This window comes from Gymnogyps californianus, chromosome 3, assembly GCF_018139145.2.
Source record: "Gymnogyps californianus isolate 813 chromosome 3, ASM1813914v2, whole genome shotgun sequence".
In the NCBI taxonomy this organism is placed as follows: domain Eukaryota; kingdom Metazoa; phylum Chordata; class Aves; order Accipitriformes; family Cathartidae; genus Gymnogyps; species Gymnogyps californianus.
Genome location: NC_059473.1, coordinates 13,772,526 through 13,789,941, shown reverse-complemented (window position 1 = coordinate 13,789,941; position 17,416 = coordinate 13,772,526). Strand labels below are relative to the sequence as shown.

The 17,416-nt window shown below is 52.8% G+C and overlaps 1 protein-coding gene across 2 annotated transcripts in view; it reads left to right on the top strand.

The window, feature by feature from the left end:
- The window catches only part of LOC127015265 (phosphofurin acidic cluster sorting protein 1-like), a 68,212-nt gene that overhangs the window by 47,139 nt on the left and 3,657 nt on the right, over positions 1-17,416 (top strand). For both annotated transcript variants that reach the window (XM_050895084.1, XM_050895083.1), the window contains exons 3-15: positions 6,661-6,750; positions 7,137-7,262; positions 7,453-7,615; positions 7,772-7,863; positions 8,900-8,980; positions 9,767-9,826; positions 10,471-10,622; positions 14,428-14,521; positions 14,835-14,906; positions 15,213-15,343; positions 15,467-15,599; positions 15,724-15,828; positions 17,225-17,331. In XM_050895084.1, the coding sequence (XP_050751041.1) occupies positions 6,661-6,750; positions 7,137-7,262; positions 7,453-7,615; positions 7,772-7,863; positions 8,900-8,980; positions 9,767-9,826; positions 10,471-10,622; positions 14,428-14,521; positions 14,835-14,906; positions 15,213-15,343; positions 15,467-15,599; positions 15,724-15,828; positions 17,225-17,331 (1,406 nt within the window). The remainder of the gene's footprint in view (positions 1-6,660; positions 6,751-7,136; positions 7,263-7,452; positions 7,616-7,771; positions 7,864-8,899; positions 8,981-9,766; positions 9,827-10,470; positions 10,623-14,427; positions 14,522-14,834; positions 14,907-15,212; positions 15,344-15,466; positions 15,600-15,723; positions 15,829-17,224; positions 17,332-17,416) is intronic.

Here is a 17,416-nt window from a genome sequence, read left to right as displayed (position 1 = left end):
GTGTGATCTCACTGCTGCCTCTGCTGTCCCCTCCCTTTCTCTGTGCATCCCCACTAGGCCTGGTGCCTCTACTCTGAACCAGGCAGAGGGGAGGGGAGAGGATCTTTGTCACCAAGGAGAGAGGGAATTTGCCTCCATCCTGGTATGTGCAATCCTCCCGTCTCCCTCTCTGCAGCTGGTGGTGAAAAGATGGGTCCCTGTGGGTGCAGGCACATCCTTTCCACCTGCCAAAGGACAACATGGAAGCAAGATGCCTCTTGAGTATGCTGTCCTTGCCACAGCTCCCCTAACCCAGCTGGGATGCTGGTGTCCTTCCTTCGTTCTTGTCAGCTAGCAGAAAAGCTGCTGATCCCATTGAAAGCACCGTGGGGCGGGAGCTCAGCAGCTTTGTGCTCCCACAGAGCTCTTTGTGCTGCACACATTAGGATCTAAATCCTGGATTAGTGCTGGAAGCTGCAGTATTAGTGGAGCTCTGGGAGCTGGGGTTTGCCTTCATGGCAGACCTGATTCACTTGCACAGATGGAACTGAAAGCGAAATGTGTGAAACCCAGGGCCTGGAGTGAGTACAGCAGGAGGATGCTGTGGTCCACACACTGTTGGTCAGTGTCCCACTTTGCTGGCCTTTCCATCACTGTGTGTATGGTGCCATTCAGGAGAGCCGAAAGCACTGGGCTTTCAGCCCTGAGACCCCCAAGACCTGTGCCCCTTTGGTGCAGGCTTTAGCAAGGGAACAACCTGGGCAGGAGAGAGCTGCCTGGACCCTGGAAATGCAGGAGCATTCAAGGCTAGGCCACAGGTGCCAGCGGCACAGGACTGGGGGGCTGGGAGCCAGCTGGGAGCTGTGGGTCCCACGTGGCTGGGAGGGCTAGGCTGGTCCCTCACTCCTTTTATTTCCTGCACTGTCGGCCCAAGCTGTCTCTGTTTCTCTGGACTGGGGAACCTTGGTCTACCATGCAGCCCCCCTTATGCTGGGGCTGCCATGTGCTGAGCATGTATGTCCTCAGCTGCCCCTCTCTCATGCACTGCAAATGTGAGACTGTGGAAGAGGCTGCACAGTGGGACTCCAGCTCTTTCAAACAGATCGCCCCGGTCCCTGCCACAGGGACAGCCTGCACCCTGTTGGCAAAAGAAATTAACAGGCCTCAGCAGTGACTGTTTGAGGCCACAGGGGCTCTTCACTGTAGGGCTCCTTTCCCTGCCAGGGAACAGAGGCTGCATTCAGGGTCTTAATTTAAACATGCTCACCTCCTCGCTGCATGGCCACATACCCATGGCTGCATGATGGTGTGGGCTCCCTGCAAAGCTGAAGGAAACTGGAGGAGAATACTTCTGCCCGCATTACCCTGTGGCTCGACACTCATTGTGGGAGTGGGGTGGATTTGTGTGCCTCCCCAGGCTGCTTTCACTTGCCTGACCAGCTGCCTTGGCAGGGTCAGGGACTGCTGAGCCATCCTGGAAGGCAGATGGAAGCTGTAGGCAGCTTCAGCGCAGCCTGCCTACAGAATGGCCTCAAATGGATCCATCCCTCCTGCTCCTCTCCTAGGTAACAGATGAGTCACGCTAGCAAGAAGCTGTTCGAAGGCTGCCCAGCAAGCATTGCCATCTCCATCTTTTGGATGGAAACAGCTGATGCATGTAATTTGTGGAGGACCTGCAAGTTCCCAAGGGGGCAGCTGGGGACTAGTGGAAAGGGGAGCTATATTTTCTCTCATTTCAGTAGTAGCTCTGTTGGGTTAAGGAAGTTGCCTGTCACAAAGTTGCTGCTCTGAAAGGCAGATTGCATGGAAACAAAGCTCTGACCCTGCCTGAGTGGGGCTGGCACCAAGACAACAGCCCCAGCACTGGAGACAGTCTGCTCAATGAATGTACACGACCCAAAGGATAGTGTAAGCCTTTCTAGAATATCTGATCTCCTCACAGTGATCATGCCCTTCTGGTCTTAAAAGACAGTTTCCAAGTGTGGCATGTGCTGTTATCTGCTCCTTCATCTGAAAAGGCAGCTGTCAAAGGACTAAGGGAGCTTTCTCTGTCTACAGAACATACCCATTTCCAGAGGTGATTTGAATATTTAATGTTCAGTGGCTTTCAGTGAGATAAAGTCTGAACTACTGTGAAAAAGGGGACTTACTCTCATATCACTTGAGTGTTTTTTAAATCTTTATCCCTCGTTATTTGTTTTAACAGACTGGAGATGTCATAGAGCGTTGCTTTCTGTGTATTGTTCAGCATGGCATTAAGAAATTCACATGTGCCTGGCTCAGCTCCATAAAGGTGCAGATATCTGTCTTGGCGTCTTAACTGATTATGGTGGGAAGGGAAATGTGGTGCTCCCTCTCGGCAGAGAGACTTACTATAATTCAGAAACACTGAGTCTTGAGCCATGAATAGAGGAAACAAAGAAAGAAGAAACAAGCCCCAGCACTCCCAGAACCTTCAGCTCCTGTGACAGGTGCTGTGGGAGGGATGCAGATCCTCCTACAGCTGCTTGCAGGATGTGGCTGGTGACTCAGGTTCAACCCGTGGTGCTGCTGTAGAGGGATGATGCTGGCAGCCCCTACATAGTGGACCAGAATGTGTGCTACAAAATAGGCCAGGCTGAGAAGCTCGTTTGCCTCTGCCTGCTGCCCCAGCCCTGCTCCCTGCAGGAACTTGGATTTTTTGCCTTTTCTTGCTATGCATGGAAGGTACATGCAGTTTTCTGTCTACACCTCACTCATGCTTTGTTTCTAATCTTTTTGCAGCCACTTGTAGGATTTTCCACTCCTGCCTGAGCAATCCTAGCTACCCCCTAAATAACTGAATTTGCTGATGATATTTAATGGACTATTCTCTCCCAAAATGCACCTTTACCTTGAATTCTGGGTAGTGCTTTGCTGTCTGCCTTGGCCTGGTCTCCCATACTATGTTAGTTCTCTCTCCTTTTCCAGGTTTGGTATGCTCTTCTAGCCTCAACCCTGTGTTTTAAACAAGACCCATCAGGACAGATTTATACATGAAATTGGGGATTGAACCTTGCAAACCAGACCTGGGCATCATGTGCCTGTGTATGGTAGTGAAAGCTCCTGTATGTTTTCAGTCTATTAGGTAGTGAAGATCTGTGACCACAACCTCTTCCTATTGCTTTTCACTTCCTTGACAGTCTTTGTCATGATCTTCACTGTAACAGTCTGATATTAAGTTTTCCTGTAGTATTGATGGTGATACTCAACTGTTCTGCTGAGAAATTGGTCTTGCCTGACATTACTTGAATTGCAGAACGGCTGAGCTACATCAGGTGCTTAAGGCCATGTCCAGTTGAGGTTTGAATTTCTCAAGAGATGGGGAATCTTCAGTCTTTCTGTGTCCTGTTCCAATGTTTGACTGCATTCACAGAGGAAAAAAAAAATCCCAACATCTACTGGTAATTTCCTGTGTTCCAGCTCATCCGCATTGCCTCTCACTCTGTCCCTGTGCACATCTGAGAGGAGTTCACTTCTCTCTTCTCTGCACCCTCCTGCGAAATGTCTGTAGGCAGCAGTAAAGTACCCCTTCACCCTCTCTTTTTCCATCTGAACAAACCCAGCTCACTTGGCCTCTCCTTGTATGTCCTGTGCTCCAGCCCCTGACCATCCTGATGTCTTCTGCTGGACTTGCTCCAGTCTGTCAATGTCTGTCTTGTACTGGGGAGCCCAAACTGGCTCTGGAATCCAGTTGTGGTGTCACCAGTGATGAGTGAGGGGAGGAATCCCTTTTCTCTGTCTGCACATTTGCTGAGGCTGAGATTGGTGTCATTGCTGCAACAGGGCATGCTGCCAATGTAGAGGTACCTTGACGTCCCCCAAGATCCCCCCGTCCCTTTCTGCAGAGCCTGTCCTGCTGCCTGGAATTCTCCCCAGGCAGCAAAGTCATGGGATGTCCTAGGGAAGGACTTTGCTTTTGCCTTTATTGAACCTCATGAGGTTTGTGTCAACCTTACTAGAAATCCCAAATTGTTCTTACCTCCCTGTTGCTGATAGGCAGGTAGTAGCCCCCAGGTGCTAGTTTCTAATCTGTTTAATTGGAGCAATGCTAGTTTCTGCTGGGTCGTGGTTTGCTCCTGAAGGTGATCAGTGTTTCCTACTGGATAAGTGAGTGCCATCCCTTTCATGAAACCTTGCAGGCTGAACTTGAGCTTTAGGTAGTGGCTTTACCTTGCTGAGAGGACTGTACCTCACGTATATGCAGTACAATGTCTAGCCCTTTTTCTACCCCATGTCCCAAGTGCTATGCTCCATGGTGCCCTGGGAGCTGGTCCTCGGACTGAGCTTAGACATTATGATCTCTCTCCCTTCATGTGACCCCACAGGCCAGGTATCTCCTAGGGCTTGGGCTTGAGCTCAGCCAGGGTGCAGCCTGCCAGGTCATTGCACCCATAAAGAACTGGCCTTGGCAACACTAAAAAGTGCTGCTCTTTAGGGCTCTCTGAGCTCCGCTGCTCCTCCCTTCTGCTTGCATTGTGATAATGAACCAGCCTTTGTCCCAGTCCTTGCAATGTCATGTGGATGTGCACCGGCGTTTCACTGAGGGCCAGAGCCTAGGATTGGAGCTGGGTGTGTAACTTCCATAGTGGTAAATGACAGTAACACACAGGACGGCAATGTTTATGAAACTCACTGGATGCGCCACCCAGGCTGTCCTCACCTTTCCTTTGCTGTGACTCTGTCCCCAGAAATAGCATCTTCAAGAAGAATAATTGCAGCAGTATGTGTGTTTTGATGAAAGAACGAATCTTTGGTGGATAATCTCTCTGCAACAAACAGCAAATGATAAATGTGCCAAAGTAAATGGTCACTGTCATAGTGACCACCTATCATCTCTTATTAAGGAAGAGTTCAGGAAGGAAGAGTCAGTGCATTCTTGGCCAGGAAAGCTCACAGATGGTGAAGGGGATGAGCTCCACCTCCTCTCTTCAATTTTAGGAAGACGTTTCACAGGAAAGCCTCACTCCTGACACAGTCACTGGGAACAGTGTTGCAGACAGCTCAGACTGGGCCTCTTGAAAACCAAGGAGGGTTTCGCTAGAGCTTGTCTTTGCTCAGGTATCAGTGAGAACTGTAACGCTGCATCACTGCAAAATGTGGAGGCCTTTCTTGCCTCCCCTATAGGTTGTTTGGTTTTTTTTCCTTGCTAGCATGGGTAACACCAGCAACAGAGGTGCAAGAAAGGCCTTATATCAGCACCACCCAGGCTTGCTGGACCCTGCTGAAGTTCCCATCAGCAAGCTTCCTCGGTGCTCGCTGGGTGCTGAAACACGCCTGTGCTCATTGCCATTCTTTTTGATTGCAGAGAGGATGTAGCTGTGGTCTCCTTTACGGTGCCACCTGCATGCTCCTGTCATGACTTCCAGGGCTGCTGTTCCATTTGCAGTGGAGATGAAGACCTGGGGACTCTAACCTCATCAAGGCTCTAACCTCACCTAACCTTACCCAAATCTAGGATTTGTCTAAGTTGCTGAAGGGTCTCTGGCCACAGCCAGCTTAGGATCCTGCTGGCCACAGCATCTGTCAGGGTCAAGCTGGGAAGGACGTGGGGATGCAATGAGGTCCTGGGAAGGGGCAACATATATGAGGTGGGACCCGGTTCCTTTGAACTGCTGTGCCTATTTGGTTAGCTTTGACCCATCTGCTCACTAGCCCACAGTTTAAATTAAGGAGTGCTTACAAAAGCAATGATAACTGATTTGCAAGAACAGCTGTACTCGCCTATCCTGTTGCCTCCCTAAATCAATGTCTCAGCTTGCTGGCCCATTCACAGGGAGGCAGGAGAGAGTGAGGAACCACCATCGGCTATTTTATACTTGGAGCTGATCCCATAGCCCTGCAGGGACACAGCCAGTGGGCATGGGCCTTTTGGGGGGTCTGTGAGTTGTGCCACCCTGTGACCAAGAGAGCCTGGTGCATGCAGACAGCATTTTTCATCCCCCAAGTCATTCAGTGTCTCTGTCAGCAGTCAAGCTGTAGAGATAGTAAAAATAGGACAGAAGTAAAGGAAAGTGGAGTGGAGTGCCTCTCTTCCTGCCCTCCTGGGGCAAAAAACCATTTGTATATGTGGAAAGATAAGGACGGTTGCCGGAGGAAAAGACTAGGAGGAGTTTTCTGAGACACAGGCTGGGCAAGCGCGGGGACCCCTGTTCCCCTGGGACATCCTGCCTTGGTCCCAGCAGAGCCATCCTGCCAGCTGTGCTTGGGCAGGGGTCTGCACTGGGTCTGTCTGCTGGGGGACAGAGATGTGCTCCAGTACCTGTCCCTTTCCTGGCTAGGCAGTGTGTTGGGACCCTTTACTTCTCCTGCTGGTGCTGTATGCACGGTTCCTGCTGGCTCTAGCCGTGTCCCTCTCCACAGCATCCAGTGGGCTGCAGGTGCAAGGAGCCAGATTAAGCAGAGCAGGCTTGGAAAGAGCAAGTGCTCCCTGGTAGGTGGGCAAGGAGAAGGGGCCTTTGGCAGCTCAGGAGAAACTGCAGGCTTTTGCAAAGTGTTGATTGGTGTGTGTAAGGTGGCTCTGCAAGGTGGAACAGAACAGAGTCAAGGCACTGGCTCTTTCCCTGTGGACTGTGAACACAATTGACTTGTGTGTGTGGTGCAGTGGAGTCTGTGGCCAAGACGCTCCAGCTTAGCTGTGTGCATCTGCCAATCTTGTTGTAGGGTTCAAAGCGAGTCCTGAGATCAAATGAATACGTCCTCCCACCTGGCGGCCTGATGGAGACCGAGCTGGAGCTGACCTTCTCACTGCAGGTACCTTGTGTTGCCTGGTCCCCTGGGCTACCTGGTGCTCCCCTCACCTGGCATTTCTTGGCAAGCACAGCTTTGGGGGCTCAGTGTGAAGGGGGCAGCCTCTGAGGAGGGGCCTCCTGTGGTTGCCCATGCTCAGATCATAACAGCACGGATTCCTGCTGCTGGCCTGGCGCTGGTCCTGGAGCTGCTCTGTTGCTCTGGGGCTTGTTTTGCTGGGCATGGGGATTTGGAGGATGATGCGGAGTGCAGGTGGCCTTTGAGGGGCACCTCAAAGCTCAGCAGGTCAGATCCTACTGTACATCAGCACTGAGGAAGAGTTTTCTACCTGTGTGTCACGCTGAGCCCTGCCCTCCTGCTGCCATCTTCCCTGTGCTTCCCTTCCCCAGTACCCACACTTCCTTAAGAGAGATGGCAACAAACTACAGATCATGCTGCAGCGGAGGAAGAGATACAAGAACCGCACAATCCTGGGCTACAAGACCCTTGCAGTGGGCATCATTAACATGGCGGAGGTACAGGGTGCTGGGAACAGAGGGGAGCTCCGCATGGCCTCCCTGTGCCAGCGCTGGGAAGGGAGCTGGGCCAGCTGGCAGGCACTCGGTGCTGTGAGTGCTCTGGGTTGTTGGCTAGCTATAAGACAGAGGGGGTGGGCTGCCAGCTGCCATTGTGTCACCCTGGCAGGGGGCTTGTCTGTCTGCCTAGGTGATGCAGCACCCAACGGATGGCGGGCAGCTTCTGGGCCTCCACAGCAACATGAAGGATGTGAACATCCGAGTGGCTGAAATCAGCATCTACTCTTTGTCCAGTCAGCCCATTGACCATGAGGATGGAAGTGTCCCCTCAGGTCCTAAAATCAAAGCTTCAGGTGCGTTAGCACTCATCACAGACCTGAAGGCAAGCGTTTAGGACAGGACATGCGTAACGGAGTGCGTCCCCAAGCACCTGCCAGCAATATCAATCATTTCACTGGAGCCATGACAGGTGTCATGCTTACTGTGGCATCTGCACTGTCTGCTTTCAGATCGCTCCCCAGATATTGATAACTACTCTGAAGAAGAGGATGACAGCTTCTCCTCAGAGCAGGAAGCCAGTGATGATGCTGTGCAGGGTCAGGTAAGGGAGGCCTGGCAAGGCGGCTTATGTCCTGGTCCCATTTCTGGGGCAAGAGTCAGGGGTTGAGGGTCTTGATCACCCTGAGCCCTCTCATCTCCCTTGTAAACATTTGTCATGGTTTCAGAGGGCAGAGAGCCACAATACCTGACAGCAGGAAGAACTGTGGCTGCTGTCAAGTCCATGGTGGGGCAAGGGACTTTGGAGAGCCATAGGTCTCACCCGTCTATCCTTGGAGCTGTCTGGTCTGCAGCATAAAACCCCTGCTGAGCCCCCTCCATCTTGCACCGCGATTCTCTCCCATCTCCCTGTGATAACAGGCCAGAGGCTTCACTCTCTCTGAGAAAGAACAGAGATTTTAGGAAGAAGTACAGTCTGGGTCTGAAAATGGTCAGAGATGGCAGACCCGTCCCAGCCCTGTGATGAGCTATGCCCCTGCTGTTTGCTGTCCTTTTGTTGTGGTGCCTACGCTCGAGGCCAAAAAACACCTGTAGCATGCTGATCAAGCACAGGGACAAATCCCTGTTCAGAGTCCTCCACATTGCCTGTCCCATCGTACTGGGTTAACACATCAGGGCCCCATGTCCCTGGGAGCTGTGTGTATTTTTGAGGCTGATCCCTGGGAGAACACTTTTTGTGAGCTCAGGTGCTGCACCCTTTGAGCTAACCCTGGAGAGGGGAGAGCAGGAGAACAACACATGGGTCACAGGGAGCCTGGTGAGTGCAGAGAGAAGAGTTTTAGGTTGTAACAAGGACTGTTGCAGAAAGCTGCTGTCTCTCCTCTGAATCTTGCTGGTACATGTCACTCTGGAGGGGCCTGGAGGCAAAGGTGCTGGGGAAGAAGGTCTGTTGGGGGACAGTGCTAAGGAGGGAGAAGGAGCTGCATAGAGAGAGGTGGGAGAAGTGAGAAGCAAGACTCTGGGAGCAGTGGACAAAGGTTTTTCAAAATGGGGGGCAAGCATGGGGCAAGGGAACTTCTAGGAGATGCTGCCTCCCGCACTCCGAGTTGCTCTGATGTGCTGTGACCTTTTGCCTGCAGGATCTGTTTGACGAAGAGGATGACTTGAGGAAAACCAAGAAGACTAGGAGGAAAATGATCCGAACCACATCAATGACGAGAGTAACATCAGCATTTACAATGTGATCAAAGGGATGGAAGGGATTCACTTCCTCCCCTCCCTGCAGGGAGTGAGGCTGGTTTGGGGGGGATGCTGGCTCTCATGCAGAGCAGGGGAGAGACCCCTTGGCTCTGAGAAGGGGCAAACCTCTTGCCATTAATGAGTTAGCTTGCTGCTCAGAGCTGTACCCCAGCTAACGGTCTGTATTGTGTTTAGCCTGGCTTCATATCAGTGATAATCAGTGTGCAACACAGTTTTGACTTGCATGCTTCCCTCCATGAGGAAGGGGAAGGTTGGCACAAGGAAGGGTGCACCATTAGCAGCTCCTCTGCCTGTCAGCAGAAGCGGGGAGCTGCCCTGCCAGCCCCCTGCTCTCCAAGCATCTCCTCATCCCCATCTGCTTCAGCCCTGCAGGTCCCTGGGCACCTTCTTCCTGAGTTTGTTCCCCATCTTTTCTTGCTTGAAGGCAGCATTCCTCAACCAGATGGTCTGGGGAGAAGGGGGATTTAAATGGAGAGAAAGTGCTATTCCAGCCTGTAGCAGAAAGAGTCTGAGTCCTTGCACCCTCCCTCATGCCCAGATACAGCGGCTTCTTGCAGAGTCCAGATTTAGTCCAAATCCTACAGCAAATTTAAAGAGCAAGGGAGATCATAACTGACCTTGGGCCTGTGGACCTGGAAAGGAGCCGACGGCATGTTAAAGAGAGCAACCGTGGCCTGTACGTTAGTCATCTTGGAATGTGGTTTGATAATTCTGCTGATCTTTTTTCTTCCCTTGTTTTGTTTTAGCAACCAAACTTCAAGCAGAAATTTGTGGCTTTGCTGAAGAGGTTTAAAGTGACGGAGGAGGTAAGAAGCGGGAAGGCTGTCCCACTTGGCACTGTCTCCTGCAGATGTGTAGGTGTCAGAGTGCTGATTCCCCTCACTGGGAGCACAAGGCATGAGCTGCAGGTGCTCAGGGGTGTTACCAAAGGTGGTGTGAGATATGGCACAGACTGGGCCTTGGCTTTTCCAAAGCCTTCTGCCTTAAGAAGGCAGCTCTGAGCCCCATGCTCAAATAAAAAACACCTTCCTGTTGGGGAGAGGGGTCAGGGGAAGAAGGTTGCTGTCATACACTGGCTCTGCCCCAGGAGCTGGCCTTGCAGAGGCAATCCTGTTCACAACTGAGAGCAGGCTAACATCAGCCTTGGGGTAGCTGGCCTTGGCTGGGAGCCTGCACTGAGTGTGCAGCACAGCCAGTGCAGGTCCTCCCAGGTGTCTTAACTCCCAGTAAGTATGATGAGTGTCTGAGACTCCTTCAGATGTCATGCTCATGGCATCCTCCTTTGGCCCAATGACAGTGTCACTTGCTTCTTCCACAGCCTGGATTTGGCTCCCTGAGGTGGGAACAGTGCCGTGGTGTGCCTTGTGGCTGGGAGGGAGCTTGTACGTGCCTGGCCTGGGATGTAGGTGACTCCATATGTCTTCATTGCCCTCTGGGCTTGGTCCCACAGGTCCTGGACTCTGACCCTGTAGACCAGACCCAGGAGGTGGAGGAAGACCTGGGCTTGCTCTATGACAGCCTGGAAGAGTGCAACAACAGTGACAGCGGCCCGGAGATTGAGGACAATGAGAGTGTGCACAGCACACCCAAGCCCACTCTGAGGTAAGAGTTGCACAGAGTCACAGGCCGACAGCACAGTCTATGGGACCTGGAGAAATGCCCTCTGACACTTTTCTGTTGCTTGGGCTAATGCAGGCATTGTCTTGTCTCCACTCCCATCGCCATCTTCTATTGGCACCACTGAGCTCCTTACTTGCATATCCTGTTTAATAAACTCAAAACTGCCCATTAAAACTGGCTTCCTTCACATTTAGTCTCATTTAATTTCCTGTCAACCCAGCATCTGACACTTACTGATCTTCTGGAAGAATACCTACTTGATCTAAGCCCCTGCTGTTCCCAATGCTCATATCTGTCTGCTGACAGTCCTGGCCTTCTCAGGGCTCTCCACACTGAAGCATGCCTGTCTTTTGAGCACTTTGTGACTGCTTGGGCCAGTCCTTGTGTCCCTGTGAGATCTGCATGCTGCGTTCCTGCCCTCTGTGGAGACATGTGACTAGCAACCATCAGCGATGTCCCTCACCGCGTTCCCCAGGAACCCGGAGGCTTGACTTGCTCTGCCAAGCACTGCTGACTTGGCACAGAGGTCTCCAGTTGACCATGCAGTGAAACCAGGTTTTTCTCCCACGTGATTTGCGTTCACCTGGCCTCTCTGCTCATGGCTGTTCTGTTTCCATGTTGTCCTTTTGTGTGAAAGTTGCCTCTTATTGTCTTTCTACTTGGCTGCCTCACAGTGCACTGGGTCTCTTCTAGCCAAGCGAAGCTTACTTGTCATTATTGTTTCTATAGTTCGGTATTTAAATATAATTTGGATTAGTTGGAATCCCTGCTGAAGGTACTTAGCAGGGGTAGCAGACTTGGTCTGCCACAGGCAAACTGTTTGAAATTAAATCTGCTGGATTCAGGAACCCATGGGGCACTGGTGAAGAAAAAGGAACATGACAGAAGTCATGTTTTCCACAAACCCACACGTCGTTGTGAAGGAGACAGCGGGCGCATGGTCAAGGGGGAGCTGCTTAGGTGGTCTGCTTGGACTCCAAAAGGAGTTTCACATGGTCTCTCATCAAAGGAAACAAAGGTGCTGTGGGAGAAAAAGGAAGGTCTTTTTTGGTCAGATAATGGTTTATGTATGTAAACTATGTAAAACTGTGTAAACTGTAAGAAAAGTCTATTGAGAGTATTTAAGTATAAGACCCCGCCCTGGTTCTGCAAGTGCCCACTTGCAAACATTGTCACTGGGAGAGCATCCTAGAGTAAGTGCTGGTTTGTGCTTGTACCTGCTGTTACAGTCTTCCTTGAGTGTTTGCTGCTGTCTCTGGTAGGACAGCCTACTGGGCCCTGGGCTGGTTTTCAGCCTGTTCACAAAGTGTCCCTAGCTTGGTTTGCTCTCTAGTGCCTCAGTTTCTGGCAGTGCTGAGTGTTTATCCCCTTGAATTCACATTACTGGGTCTGTACTTTTTCTAAGGAGATGTGGGAGCCAACTGCCAAGGTCTTTACTGTAGACTGCGTGGTTCCAAGGCCCTGCATAGCCTTCTCAGCTGGTGATGACCTTCCAACCCAGCCTGTAAATTCAAGATGTGATCCTCATGTTGGATTTATTTATTGTCATAGACAGCTTTGCTAGACAATGTGAAGGTCTCTGTGGAGCAAGGGCATTAAGGTAGTCCTTAAGGGTGAGCAGTGGCTGGTGCCCTGGATTGGGCCAGTGGTGTTGGGAGGTCATAGCCATCCTTTTGATCAGCCAGGGAGGCCATGCAGCTGTAGGCTGCTCCTGCACTGGGGCGAAACTGGAGCTAGAACTGAGGCTGTTAGGTATGACCTCAACAGTCAGAGCCTTTGATTGGAGATTGGAGGTGAAGGAGCAAAGGTTTCCATAGGTGACTGGGAAGATGGATGGGGGAGAGGGGGCTAATTCATTGAAAACAGGAGGCTGTGCAGAAGGGCTGAGATTTACCTAACCTGCTGATACTCAGACTCAGTCGTGCCTATAGGAGAGCCTTTAAACTGAGGAACAGGGAAAGCTGAGACTTGCAGAAGAGCTCTGTGCTCAGTGTGACACATCCTCTAGGGATGAAAGCTTCTGAATTGCAGGTGAGAGAGGGCAGAAACAGACACAGCTTCCATGGGGAAGGGGAAGACAGCCCCATTTAAATGGGGTGTTGAAAGCCAGACCAAGTGTACACAATCTAGACGCATCCAATGTCTAAGAAAAAGGAGAGGATGAAGATATCTTTTTGAGGTGCCAGTGGCACCAGGGGTATGTCATGTTCTGGTGGGATTACTGGGACAGTACAGAGGAGTGTGGGAGAGCTGCTGATTGGGGGGTGAATTATTAGAAAACTTACATATTTCTCTGGTTTGACTCTTAAGTTATTAACATTATCTGTATGGATTGAAATTGCTGGCTGAGAAAAGGCAAGTGTAGAGTCATGACTGTACAGGGTGGTGACAATGCCTGAGGTCTTGTAGCAGGGATTGGAGGGGTGGAGAGAGCAGAAATATATTAGTAACAGGAGACATCATTTATCCCTGTGTGACCTGCAGAAAATGTCCCACCGGGGCACAATTCCAACTCTAAACCTGGAGCTTTGGTAAATGAGCATGTCGTGAAGCAGCTGGTCACGGAGCCAGTGAGAGGAAAATTGAGCCATGATTTCTCCCAGCCAGTGTATGAACACTGCTGCTGAAGAGCTGCTCTGTGGTGGGGACCATCATTTACTGAGATCAAATGTCCTTGTAGGAGCAGTAAAAGCAAAGAACTTGACAAACACTGTTGTGTCTGGCAGCACAGTGTGCTGTATACAAATGACGAAACATGTTAAAAGGAAAGTAAAAGGAGCAACCAGGATGTTCAGAGCTTTGTAGGTATCCTGCAGAAAGCTGCAGATATATCCAGATGAGGACAATGGAAAACAAAGGAAACTCTGGCAGAGTCCTAACAGAAGAACTGCTCTATATCCTATGCCATCTATATCCTGTGGCCATCGCTGGAAACCTGCAACCTGGTATCCCCATCTGCACACCAGGCAAATCAGGAGAAACTTTTCCTGGGAGTTAGTGAGCAAATACATACATACAGCTTAGAGGGAAGCTAGCTCAGATCTCCTGCAGGAAAGTCACACATTGCAGATGGGCTGCAGTTGCTGCAAGGGTCCTGGGAAAGCTGACAGGCACGATCCAGTGATAGAGCCTGCTTGTTTCCTAAAGACTGGTCTTTGAGCAGCCCACAGGATGTGGAGGGATCCTTGGCAAATAAATAATGGGTGGAAAAAGGGGAAACAAAGGTGGAAGTTCACACTGTGGTGGCAGAGACGGTCCTGCTGCCCCAAGGGAGTTCCTGTGTTGACCATTGTGACTTGGGAACAGGACCTTGGAGTTGCACTGTGCAGCTCTACCAAAACATCAGCTCAAAGACCTAAAAAAAGGCAAATTTAAGTGCTGGGGAACAAAACAGAACATTGCTGTGCTGCTGTGCTACCTGAGGTGTGGTTCTGTGTGCAATACTGTGGTCTTCAGAGCCTCCGGAAAGGGGAAAGCAGAAAGGGAAGGTGGAAGCTGCTGCTGGAAGTGTCCTGTCCCTGCACCCAGCATTGTTGCAGCAGACCATGGTGTGTGGGGCTAGCAGTCTGCTGGCAGGTCTGCTCCTAGGCTATGAGTCGCTCGGACACTTGGGTGTCTGGCCTTGTGTCCCACTGGGGACCTCTCGACAGTGCTCTGTGCTTGGGACAGGCCAGCGGGGGTGTGCTGTGATCATGGTGACTTTGTTCCTCTCTTATTCCTGCCTTTTTCTCTCCCGTCTGTCTGTCCGTCCGTCCGTCCGTCCGTTCGTCTGTCTGTTTCTCTGCAGGCGTTTCTTTGAGGGAGTCTCTCATTCTGGTTCCCAGACTGAGATCGGCAGTCTGCACAGCCAGAAAGGGCAGGATCAAGAGTCGGGCAGCCCTGTGAGTTACACCACCACCACCTCTTGTCCCCTTCCCTCCCCAGCCAGCCCAGCATCCCTGCGGTGCCTGCAGCTCCCTCTGAGACCACAGCTCCTGGCAGCACCTGCCTGGGACTGTCCCTTCCCTTCTTTGCTCTTCTTTTTCCCAGCACAGGCAGACAGGTAGCGATGGGGGGCATCCTCTGGGGCCACTCCCAGGGGGACGCCAGGCTCCCCTGTGGGAGTGTGTGTTCTGTGAGGCCAGGCATGGGTCACTGGCAGCTGCCCTGCTCGGGGCGCTCCATCCTGCTCTGACCCCACTCCCTGTCCCCCAGGGCGAGGCAGACAAGCGGAAGCCAGGAGCATTGCGACCACAGGAAGAGCCAGGAGTGGAGGTCCCTGCGGTGGTGAGTCCAGGCTACAGGATGTGGAGTGGGGCTGGAGCTCCCTCAGGCCCCACCTTGCTTTCTGGGGTACCAGGGGTGCCCACCAGCCTAGGAGCAGGGCTGGGGGGACAAGTAGATTGGGCTGGAGAGCAGCAAGAGTGGAAGGAGGGTTAGGGTCTGCAGGAGATGCAGCCCAGCCACCTTGAGGCTCTGCAGGCTTTGCTCTCCAGCAGGGCCACCAGGCCTATCCTGGATGGGGGCACCCATGGGTGCAGGGAGCAGGGCAGGGAGAGTGCTGTGTGTGAAGTGACTGTGTGTGGCCCTCAGGAGCTGGCCACAGAGGAGTCGTGTTCATGGCTGGCCCCTGCAGAGGCTGCCACGAGGGAGGGCAGTGTGGACAGGCTGGCCCAGCTGGGCCCCGGGACCAAAGCCGAGCTTCCCAGTGCCGTGTCCCCCAGGTAAGGCGGGTCTGCGCCCCATGCCAGGGCTGAGAGGGCTCACGCTGGCTCCCTGGAGGGAATGGGGGTTGGTGGAGATCGGATTTCCTCAACAGTGTTGCCTCTCCTGCTTCTCGCTCACAGCAAGGCAGAGAGCAAGCAGTTGTGGCGTCCCCGCAGCACCTCTGTGAAGGACCGGCAGAGCTCAAAGGGACAGGGTGGCCGCACCAGCAGCCTGGACAGCGAGAGCTCTCCAGACTCATGGCACAGCACCCAGGTGAGGCCCTGGAAGCCGCCTCACCTGGAGGCTTCTCACTCAAGAGCTCTGCCAGGCATTCAGCCATGGGCAGAGCAGCCAAGGTGGCTGGCTGGGGTTAACCTTTGTGGTGACACTGCCGTAGGTGCCCCGGAAGTCTGTTTATGATCAGCTGAACCAGATCCTGGTCTCAGACGAGCAGCTCCCCGAGAGCATTGTGCTGGTGAATGTCGCTGAGTGGCAGGGGCAGGTGAGTAGGTGTGATGGGAGCTGGATGCATGGGGGGAGCTGTAAGCAGGGTCCCAGGGAATTTTCCCAGCCATGCAGGGTGTCTTAGGGAAACTGGCACCAGCTGTGCCCTCCTCTCCCCCAACGTGGCCCTTCCTTCGGGGAGACAGTGCATTTGCACAGTGCTGAGCTACAGACACAAGAATCTGGTGTGTCTCCTCCGTCATGTGCCACACACCAGCATTGCTGGATCCTCAAAACACAATGCCCTGGGCAGTCCCAGAAAGGCTGGTTAACGGACTATACCTTGTGCCCTCACTGCTTGGTCCTGGCTCCCAGTGACCACACTGGTCAGAGCTTTGTTGGATGCCCTGGCAGAGGTGCCAGACGACTTCTGCTGGCACCAGGCCCTAGGAAGCAGCAGAGGTGCCATTTCCCACTCAGAGGTGGGAGAGCATAGCCCACCGCTACCAGGGAGCATTAACTGCGTTGTGAGAGCTGGGGTCTCTGGGCAGGGAGGCATGTGAGGCCTTCCTGCCTCATACTGATCACCATCGTGCCCATGGGAGGGTGGGCCCAGCCCCTGATGAGCACCTGCCTCCCCCATGCATGGAGGAGTTGACTGCTGAAGGTGAGCAGGGCCATGTACATGTGTGCAAACATGCGAACAGCAGTTATATAAAGCACTGGTGAGACCCCTTTGGGATCCTGCAGCTACATCTGACATCCAGAAACAGTGCTGGAAAATCAAGGCAGGGTTTGTGGCAGAAGAAAGGGCTTCTCAGTGAGAGGTGGTGGAGTCTTGACCCAAGCCACGCATCCTTGGCGTGCTCCTGCTCTCGCTCTTGTCTTGATGGGGAAAAAAGGAGCAATGCCTATTCCCAGACCCTGTCATGGCATCTTTTAAGCCCTCTTGTCTAGCATGACTGCTTGTTTTACCACTGTTCAGCTGCACAGACACCTGAAGAGGCACAGAAGGATTTTGGAATGCCACAGTGGGAGAGAGCAAGAGAAAGGAATGAGCAGAGGGGGACTGAGCCTAGAGCTGGGCCCTGCTGTGGGATGGCAGGATTTAAATCAGAGGATCCCTGAACCAAACCCTTTATCTCAAGGAGCACAGCCTGGTTCTTGGGACAGTTTTGCTCTTGCCATCGTAGGGTGGTGACTGCTGTGCTCAAAGGCGAGAGCAGGGGGCTAGGGCAGCCAGCCCCCTGGAGCAGAGCTGGGAGGAGTGGGGATGCTCAGGCATGCAGCCAGGGGTGACCTGATGGTTTCAGCCTCCCCACATGGCATGGGTGGGCGACAGGGGCCCCAGCTCTATCCCAGGGGGCAGAGGGGCCAGGGCAGGCATGGGCTGGTGCTGGCCAGCAGAGCCATGCCCCCCAGGGTGCCTTAACCCAAGCTCTCTGCATTGGCAGTACGTGAGTGAGCAGCTCCAGGCGCACAAGCAGTTGGTCATATCCACCTGCTCCGTGGCGGACATCCAGGCAGCCTTCAACACCACTGTCTCGCGCATCCAGCGATAGTGAGTACAGCTTGGGCTCAGCCTGGTGGCTCCCTATGACTGCAAAGAAGGGCTGGGAAGGGCCCTGGCTCCCCCAGGGCTTGTT